This window comes from Cibotium barometz, chromosome 6, assembly GCF_041138505.1.
Source record: "Cibotium barometz isolate CiBa-2024 chromosome 6, ASM4113850v1, whole genome shotgun sequence".
Lineage (NCBI taxonomy): Eukaryota > Viridiplantae > Streptophyta > Polypodiopsida > Cyatheales > Cibotiaceae > Cibotium > Cibotium barometz.
In genome coordinates this window covers 33,763,290-33,773,068 of record NC_141051.1, presented here as the reverse complement: position 1 = coordinate 33,773,068, position 9,779 = coordinate 33,763,290, and the positions used below count along the sequence as shown (strand labels likewise).

Here is a 9,779-nt window from a genome sequence, read left to right as displayed (position 1 = left end):
ACTCAATAGCTTCTGGCACATACATCTTGTAGGCTCTTGGCTGAGCTCCAGGAATGAGTTCTATCTCATGGTCCAACTCCTTGAATGGTGGAAATTTAGTGAGTTCCTTAGAGAATACATCAACATACTCACTTCGCCATTCTGGTTTGCTTGCCTTAGGCTCTTGATCTACAGGGTTGATTTTCACCACATAGATTGCTTTTGCTTCTTTCTAAGTCCCTTCAGCATTTTTGATGCTTTGACCATTTGCAGTTCAAGATGCCATGAGACTCTTGATTAGTGCTAAAAAAACATATTTTTCAACCAATCAAAATAAGGACAACCCTTAATTGGCTTTTGTTTACAAAATCTCTATTACATGCCGATTTTATAACTAAAATATATGAAAAATGATTCCTTCAAATAAGGGATACTTCATATCTAACTCGATTTTTCTTAATTTTGGCAAATACAAATACACTAGAATGACATTTTTTTCGAGCACTGCTCCCAATGCCTGTACCTTGTTTCCATGAAGGTCCAGAAAATAAAGTGTAACCTTGTGGCACTAGATATTAGATTTGTTGTTCATTAGCTAATCCATGCCAAGGTTACCATCATAGATTCCCAATCACTGTACCTTATTTCGAATCCTTCTTAAGTGCCAGCTGATATTCATTCTCTCTAATCAAGGCGCAACCTCAATTTTCACTCTTTACTCTTCTAGAAAAGAACTGGTGCACCCCATGGAGACACGCTCAGCCTAGTGAATCATTGTTCTAGAAGTTACTAAAGTTGTTTCTTCACCTAGATAGTTTTTGGCATGAGTAAGCTCCTTTGTGGCTGTTGGCTAAGCTCCAGGAATGAATTCTACCTCACGGTCCACCTCCCTCACTAGTGGAAATTTAGTGAGTTCCTCAAGGAATACATTAGCATACTCACTTAGCGCTATGTGGTCATTGTTTCTCTAGCACTGCTTCGGTGGAGGAGCGACTCTATGGGAACACTCATCTCCTTTACTTGTCGCTTTGTCTCCACACTGATCTACTCTTTCAAAAAAGGGCATGAGAAGTGTTTGGCTATGTTGTTTTCTCTCACTCTCAAGTTATTAAAGAATCCCCTCATTTAGAGCCCTTTCCCACAAACCTCTTTAATGCAACTTGGCCTTGGCCATGAGGCTTGAGCTTTCTAATTTTGCCAACTTCAACACGGTTAGAGTCTAGACATACTTTGTACTTGGGCAAGTTGCATTAAATGGCTTTGCGGAAAAGGGTTGCATTCAATGCTCATTAATTTCCTTTGGCCCTTTAGGTGCAATGACCACTTTTGAAGTTTTTAGATATCCGGTTTCATATAATAGCTAAAATGGTAGCAAAAGCGTTTTTGGACATCAGGTGTGATTGAAATCCAAGCAAAACTTAAGGTAAGCATCTACCTAGAGGGCAAATTTGCTCTTGACGACTTTTGTGTGTTGTGGACGTGGCCAACCCAAACAAAAGGGTGTGAAGAGGTGGGGTGTCTGTCTATCCCACGACTAGTCATTCTAAAAAAGTGCATGTTATTATAATTCCAAGGTCTAGCAGTTCTTATGGTTGTCCCTCTAAATTAGAATTTTAACGCCCTCGTGCTTTCCGTCCTCTTATCATTCGCTGTGTTTCTATAAAGACTGCCCTCCAAGCTGGACTACTGAGTCACTGACGCTAGAGCAATGAGCACCTGGCTAGACGTGCGCAGTGCGCACAACATGAGGGATTCATTAGTGCTAGGAGGGCCAGAGAAATGGCGCAAAAATGAGATCATGTTTAGCACGAAAGGGGGTATCAAAACAATAATCCTAACGCAACCAGCCTACCAGTGCCAGTGGGTTTTTGTGTCGGTCACATTCTGACACACGACAAAACGATCAAGATTCTTTCATGGCCAATACCCAAATGCCAAATCGCCAAACAAAAATTATGCGCGCACGATCCCCTATCTATATGCTTTGCGAACACTGCACTGCACAGCACGAGCCGCGGCCCGCGCTGCGTGCATTGCCAAAATAAATAAATAGAAGGCTGCCCAAAAAATGATAATGCAACGTTGTCGATCACAATTTAGAACTCTCAACGTTTACAGCGGCCGCAAAGGAAACATACAATAATAGCTGCAGGCTGCTGCAAGCGGCAAGCCAGCTGACATTCTGTAAGTTGACTGATATCAGTCAAACTGTGGGAGAAACCCTCGGCGTCGGCAAGGGACCACGGTTTTCCACATGACCGGACCCATGGGCCCGCCGCCCGCCCGTCAGACGAGATGCGCAACGTGATTCAAACGCCCAGGGAAATTTCCACATGCATTGCAAACCAGAAGGTTCGTATCTTTGCAGAGAGCAAAAGTAGCGGGCTCGCACCTCCATGATCGTGTCATGCAATTCAACCTAAACCGCCAAACACACGAATCTGTCCCCTGACAACAAACCGGTGCAGCACCGGACACGCCGACGATAATGGATTCGTCGGGTTCAAGAATCTCAACTTCAAGCTCAAGAGTCAAATCTCGAATAAGTTTATTCGCAAATACACTTTATTTGAGTATAAATATTCAAATCATCTATAATCTCCCAAACAAGGTGATGAAAAGGCCTCCTCGGGGTTAGAAGGTCTACCGTCTTGTGATACTTTTTAATTTCTTGCACATAATCATGGATGCTCCTTCTATTCCGCTTCACATTATGTATCTGATTCAGGTGTGTGAGTTTGCGCATCTGTGTGTGTGAGAGAAAGAGAGAGAGAGAGAGAGAGAGAGAGAGAGAGATATTACAGCACAAGGATCTATGAGACAATGGTAGTCCATCAATTAATTTGTCACCATCATCATCTATAGGGACATGAAAAAAGAAAAACCAAACTACGTACTACTAGGACGAGGCTTATAATCTAAATGTCATGAGTATACGAAGAGGTTTACAAGAGCATGGTCTCATATTAGAGGCCTAGAAAGTCTCCATGAGCACTATACGCCTTAGCAAGTATGTTCAGATGGATAGTGTAAGGTCACCTAGATACAACCATGTATCCTCTAGTTATGAGCCTTAGCAATAACGTTCCTCAAATTCAAGGATAGACCTTGAAACCATAACATGTCAAGTATAATGGATTTTGGTCATGGGGCATCTAATGGCTATAAAGTGTCATATGAGAGAGAGAGAGAGAGAGAGAGAGAGAGAGGTTTGTATATGCCAAACATGAACTAAGGGACACCTATAATGCATTGGTCAAAACCTCATGGCAAATATGAAAGGAACTATGGTGAGGATGAGAAATTCTTAATTGTAGGTGAGCCACATAACCCCCATAACTAAGGTGCAAAAATGCCAACTTTCACATAGCAAAGAGCGTATAGTATTCACCTAGGCTTTAGCCTAGAGGATTGAGCGTAGGGAGGTCTTGGTGGTGGGTACACACATCAACTGTTTCATATGACTTGTAGTATGCACTTCCACCTCATCTATAACAATCAACTCGGCAACAATAGTGCACAAGTTGGCTCCTTAAGGCTATGTCACTTCGGATTTGAGGATTTGGATTGATGCATCTTCAAAGCTTGGTCGCCATCGAATGCTATCCCATGAATATGCATGGTGTCTCTTCACAATTGACTGAGTGGTTCATGCATTTTGGAACCACTCAAAAGCCTTCCCATTGCCTAAAAATGAAAAATATTTATCTCCTTGTGGTACTTGAGTGTGTGTGCATGAGAGGTGCTTTCCCACATCTCCACCTACCATAAAAGTAGATGCGAGTTTTTTTTCTTCTTCTTCTTAAAGAGCCTATAGTAACACAAAATATAGCAATAAAGATGCAAGGACAAGCCTACATAGCATGATAATGGTCGCCTTGACCCTAATAGAGCACTAGCCATTGCCAACTTTAGTGCAATTTAAAGCATGGTACCCTTCAATCATGGATTTTCTTGTTTTTTATTGAAGATGATAATTGTTTGTCCTTTAACCATGTCGATGGTGCTACAAAGGCGACAAGATGATGTCCATGTTTATGGTTGTTCATGTAATTATTGGAGCCTCTAGGTTGGGTGGGTAAGCCATGTGCATTTGTGTTCTCTTAAAGGCTTTATCTCTTCTATCCTTCTCTTCCTTACATCATCATATTTCTTAATCGACTTTTCCATCACGTAATTGTTAAGAACACAAAATGTAATCATTTATTGTGTATGGACTTGTTCATTCTCTGAATTCATCCCTTCCCGTATTGTGGTACATGTAATACAATTTGTTCATCCTCTTTGTTATGCATCATTTGTGACATGTAATGATTTATTTATTTTAGATAAATAAGATAAACACAAGGGATTCTTGCATCACCTGTACCATGGTCCGCTTTGGACTTTCCCTTTGTCTCACAAAACCCTTTAAGGTTTTTATGAATCATTCAAGAAAGAATATCCATCAGCTATGATCAACAACACCACATATATAGCCACCTTATCAAAATGTACCATAGTTGTGAGTATATTGTTGGGAAGTTATCTTCAATCATACGCACAGCCTCAATTGCCTCAACTCGAGACATCTCAATAGAATCTAGATGGATCTACTACCCATATATAATAAGAGAGAAATGTTTTATAAAATCATTAATTTAAGCTACATTTCGGGAGAGGACCAAGCTACATTTCTGGAGAGGACCAAATAAAATCGTACATGTTGGAAAACAATATTAGCTCACCACTCCTCCTAACTTATAGATGGCATTTCGAATTCCCTCATCTCCACATCCACTAATAAATATTGGAAGTATGAATTATAGTAAAAGTCAACAATTAATATGGCAACATAAATAGATAATGCTATCAAGATCAAAGCAATAAAAAACATATTAAGAAATGCATACACACTTACTTGCATCATCTTGTGCCAATCAATTTAATACCATACAACTGAGGTATACCCTTCTTCTTTATTTTTGTAAACTCACCCTTTAATGAGTACATTACACTGGTTGGTGTACAAAGAGTCAATTTGATCCTCATTAACATACTTTTCCTCTTGTCTTGTTAATCTCCATGGTAACTTTGGTAAAATGATCGTGTCGTTGAATACCCTTATGTACTTTCCATGCATCCTATATCCTTTAGGTCATCCCTTATCGCCTTGGTGTTGCTTTTACCAATTTAATGGTCCCAAGACGTTGAATTAGCCACATTCTAAAAAATGTGCATCGAATCAAGAAGATGATTAATGTTTAACTTGGCCCAATACAGGAGCCGATAGAAGATTAAGTATCTTTTCATACAAACTGTTGGCATGATGGGAGTCACTCTCTACCTCTCATCCTTATCTCTATGTCTCCACCTCTCTTATAATAGCTTGATGGGAATGTAGTTTATAATGATACAATAACTCAGCCTTATCCACTGTAGGATGATGGTGAAGAGAATGCTAATGAGGAGCATGATTGATGAGTATCAATAAGGAGGGTGAATATTTATTATAGAGACACATAGAACTAGTTTTTTTAAAATAAGCTCTAGATGATCTTTTGTGCTTTATATATAGCCATCTATCATTGTAACTTTCCTTTATGGCCTTTTTGGATTATGGTAACTAAAAATTTACCCTGTTGACCTACGTAACTTGCCTCTCAGTTGCCTTCATGATCATGACATTTTTGGATTAATATAAATGTCTTTTTACTTGCATCAACATAGTTATATTTAGCTTACATCAACATAGTTGTATTTCGCCTTTGGCTTTTTTTGTACATAATACACTTTAAATCGAATATGAGATGGCTTCCTATATGAAAATAGTATTTCTCCAACTTTTTTCATTGAAGAAATGTACTCTTATAAACTGGCCGCTAAAGAAGCCTCACACATTTTCACTACCCAAACATTTGGATGGCATTCGTACATTTGGAGCATATTGCTTAGTGCATGTGACATCTTGTTAGAAGTGTATTGGTCTCATCAACACTAGGCTCTATTTTCAAGGTTGCTATACTACTTTCAAGAAATAAATTTATACCTATAGTTAATCTAGAGCCTATTGCACATGCAAGCTACTCACTTACATGTTGTAAACATCCTTCTTGTATTTTCTTTAAAAAATTAATGCAATGGTCAAAGAATAAATTTAAACACACTGCATGTTAACATTTGACCAAAGCTGAGTACAACTTGCAATATTACTGTCTACAAGCGTCCCATAAGATCTCGACCATCCATTTGAATATTTAAACTGAATTGCAAGAGAATTTGAGGCACCCTTTTTCGAACAATAAATTGATGTGGACCAACTTGCTAAAAGTTTGTAGCGAGAACTGCATAATTTTTTGCCCATCACGACTCTAGGCAAGAACAAGCCCTAGAATTGCAATTTGTACATTGACTAATTGACTGTCATATTTAGTTGTTTTGAGTATAAAGGACGCCAATCATGTAGAGAAATGGTTGATTGTTTATTTATTAAGGCTCTATCTAGACTTTTGAGGTTGGGAAATTGGAATTTTGAGATTTGACGGTCCGTGAAGGTTTGAAAGTTGAGCGTGAACTGTTGCTAGATCGGAACATAGCACTGACTAGTGGCCATGAGGACAGTTAGCCAGGATTATCATGCCGACCGTGGTGGGACCCTGAGCTTACGAGGAGAGGGGGGACCACGCACGTACTCACGAGGGACAGCATCAGTGTTCGAAAAAAACTATTTTCCCAAAAAGTACAAAACCTTCATCTAAAAATTGTGAAATTATTTATAAAGAAAATTTTCAAATTTTGAAGGTTTTTGTTCTACAACCCCTCAAAATCTGCAGGTTTTTGTACCCTTAAGTTTCAAATTTGAAGGTAATTTTAAAAATCTGCAAGTGCAAATTACACTATACCCCGGTTTTTTTCGAACACTGGACAGCATGGAAGTCCACGTGCGGGAAGGGCGAGGTGCGGCCCACAAACACTGGACGGGAGCCTGAGGGAGCCGCCGAATGTCGCACGATCTTCTGTTGCCACTGCGCGCACTATATGTGAAGCAGGCGGCAAGGTGCCTATATATACTAGAGCACTGGTGGATCCAGTCCTACACAGCCTTGGGATGCTTGGCGAGCCGTGAGATCAGAGTGTCCTTCCCTCCCTCTTGCTAATCATAGATTTTGCTCCATAATCACAAAAAGCTTAGCCATGCCTGCTGCTCCCCCATCCACCATCCCACCAACCCGCCCCCCTCAGTTCGACGCTCAACACACAGCCCCTCTCGAGTTCATCGAGACCGTTACCCGCAATGCCGACAGCGTCCAGTGTGACGTCCTTTCTTCCATCCTCGCACGGAACTCCGACACGGAGTACCTGCGTAGGCTTGGGCTTCACGGCTGCACCGACCGGGACACATTCAAACGCCTAGCTCCGCTCGTCACCTACGAGGACTTGGAGCCGGACATCCAGCGTATCGCAAACGGAGATAAGTCGCCCATCCTCTCGGCGCATCCCGTATCCGAATTCCTCACCAGGTATGACGACCATACAGAGGGTTTTTGACATCGGGAAACTGTCGCCTTATGATCAGCTTGGTGGAGTTGAGTTTGATGATGTGTTGTGATTGTGGCGCAGCTCCGGCACTTCTGCCGGCGAGAGGAAGCTGATGCCTACAATTGAAGATGAGTTCGAGAGGAGGAGCTTGCTGTATAGCTTGCTTATGCCGGTGATGAGCCAGTAAGTCTTTCTTCTCATTTGGCCGCATGAATGTCTCAAAAGCTTACAATGACAATGAGGCACAGTTTTGAGAGGAATCGCAGCACTGATCCATGGTGTTTATCGCTTGTGTGTGCTGTAGATTTGTGGAGGGTCTTGACCAGGGCAAAGGACTGTACTTCTTGTTCGTCAAGTCCGAGACCAAAACGCCCGGTGGTCTGCTTGCTCGGCCCGTTTTAACAAGCTACTACAAGAGCGAATGGTTCCGCCGCCAGGCGGAGGTAGCAGGAAACCAGTACACAAGCCCCGTCGAGGCCGTACTTTGCCAGGATGCCGTCCAAAGTATGTACTCCCAACTGCTTTGTGGGCTCATCCAACGTTCGGAGGTGGTCCGTATCGGCGCCGTCTTCGCCTCTGGCTTTCTGCGAGCGATTCGATTCCTGCAGGACCGGTGGCCGGAGCTAGTCCGTGACATACGTTCCGGCAGGCTGACTGGAGGCACGGTTTCCGATCCGGCTTTGCGCCTGGCTGTAGAGGCGTTGATGGCGAGGCCAGATGCGGCGCTGGCTAGGGAGGTAAAGGCGGAGTGCCGGCAGCCGTCGTGGCAAGGCATCATACAGCGCCTTTGGTCACGTGCCAAATATGTGGACGTGATTGTGACGGGCTCTATGGCCCAGTACATCCCCACCCTTGACTACTACTCTGGTGGGTTGCCACTGGTCTCCACTATGTACGCCTCCTCCGAGTGCTACTTTGGCCTCAACCTCAGCCCCCTTTGTCCGCCCTCTGCTGTCTCTTATACACTTATACCCAACATGGCGTACTTCGAGTTCCTTCCCCTCTCAGTTGACGAAGCGGCACGCGGCGTCGCCCGCTCCCCAGCCTATGATGTTGCGGCTTCCAAATTGGTGGATCTTGTGGACGTGAAAATGGGCGAAGAGTATGAGCTCGTGATTACTACCTACGCAGGTAAGCAGTAATCTCACTGAATTTCGATGCAGTACAATGTAAGTGTTTCGGAATGTTTTGCCTGAAGATTCTTACGGATTTCTGCAGGTTTGTATCGGTACCGAGTGGGTGACGTTCTGCAGGTGACTGGCTTTCACAACAAGGCACCGCAATTTCGTTTCGTGTGCCGGAAGAACGTCGTCTTGAGCATTGACTCCGACAAGACGGACGAGGAGACGCTGCAGAGGGCGATTAAGGCGGCCACGTCCAAGCACTTGGATGCAGCATTGATCAGTGGCACTGACTGCCGGCTGGTTGAGTATACGAGCTATGCGGACCTTTCAACGATTCCGGGGCACTACGTGCTCTTTTGGGAGCTGAGCTGCGGGCCGGAGGGACTGCCGGACGCTTCTGTCTTCGAGGATTGCTGCCTGGCCATGGAGGATTGTCTGGACTCGGTCTACCGGCAAGGGCGAGTATCGGACAAATCGATTGGGCCCTTGGAGATAAGAGTGGTGAAGCCGCGCACCTTCGACGCTCTCATGGACTACTGTCTGGCGAGAGGGGCCTCCATCAATCAGTACAAGACGCCCAGGTGCGTCAAGTGTTCGCCCATGGTGGAACTGCTCAATTCGAGAGCGTCGCACAGCTTCTTCAGCCCAAAGTGCCCGTTCTGGGCGCCCGGCCGCCGCGAGTGGCTTAGCAGTGCGGCGGAAGCGCCCATCCAGCCCCCAGCTGGCGCCGCTGATGAAGAATTTTTCGTGTCATAAGTCAGGATGCGATCAAATTGGGGGCACATAAGTGTCTTGAAAATTTCTGTCATGTCTTGCTGTGATTACGCCCTTTTGTATGATTACATACGTGTGAATGAAAGCAATCAGAGCATCATTTTGGAAAGGGGATTGTCTAATCAAAACATAATCGTAACTAGAGTTGTCTAATCACACAACATAATCTTCAATTCTTAAGGAAAGTTCTAATCTCAAAATAGTTTCAAAGCTAAGCACTTTTGGGGGGGGGGGATTACAGACTCTTGTGGTCTGATTTAAAAAGGGATTTTACTTGAACTTATGATAATTTGTCGGTGACGTTAATTAAACTCATGAATAAGTGAACGTAAAAAAAAAAAGAGACTTTTTTCAAAATGAATGGAGGACCAATGGGTGTACGCT

General features: G+C 43.3%; 1 protein-coding gene across 1 annotated transcript; it reads left to right on the top strand.

Moving 5' to 3' along the window:
- Nucleotides 1-7,041: 7,041 nt before the first annotated feature.
- Nucleotides 7,042-9,504, top strand: LOC147637664 (indole-3-acetic acid-amido synthetase GH3.5-like). The gene is made up of 4 exons (XM_086799492.1): nt 7,042-7,478; nt 7,579-7,680; nt 7,802-8,628; nt 8,716-9,504. Exons 1-4 carry the CDS (start codon nt 7,153-7,155, stop codon nt 9,375-9,377), a joined length of 1,917 nt encoding a protein of 638 aa, XP_086655618.1. The 5' UTR covers nt 7,042-7,152; the 3' UTR covers nt 9,378-9,504.
- The last annotated feature ends 275 nt before the right edge of the window (nt 9,505-9,779 follow it).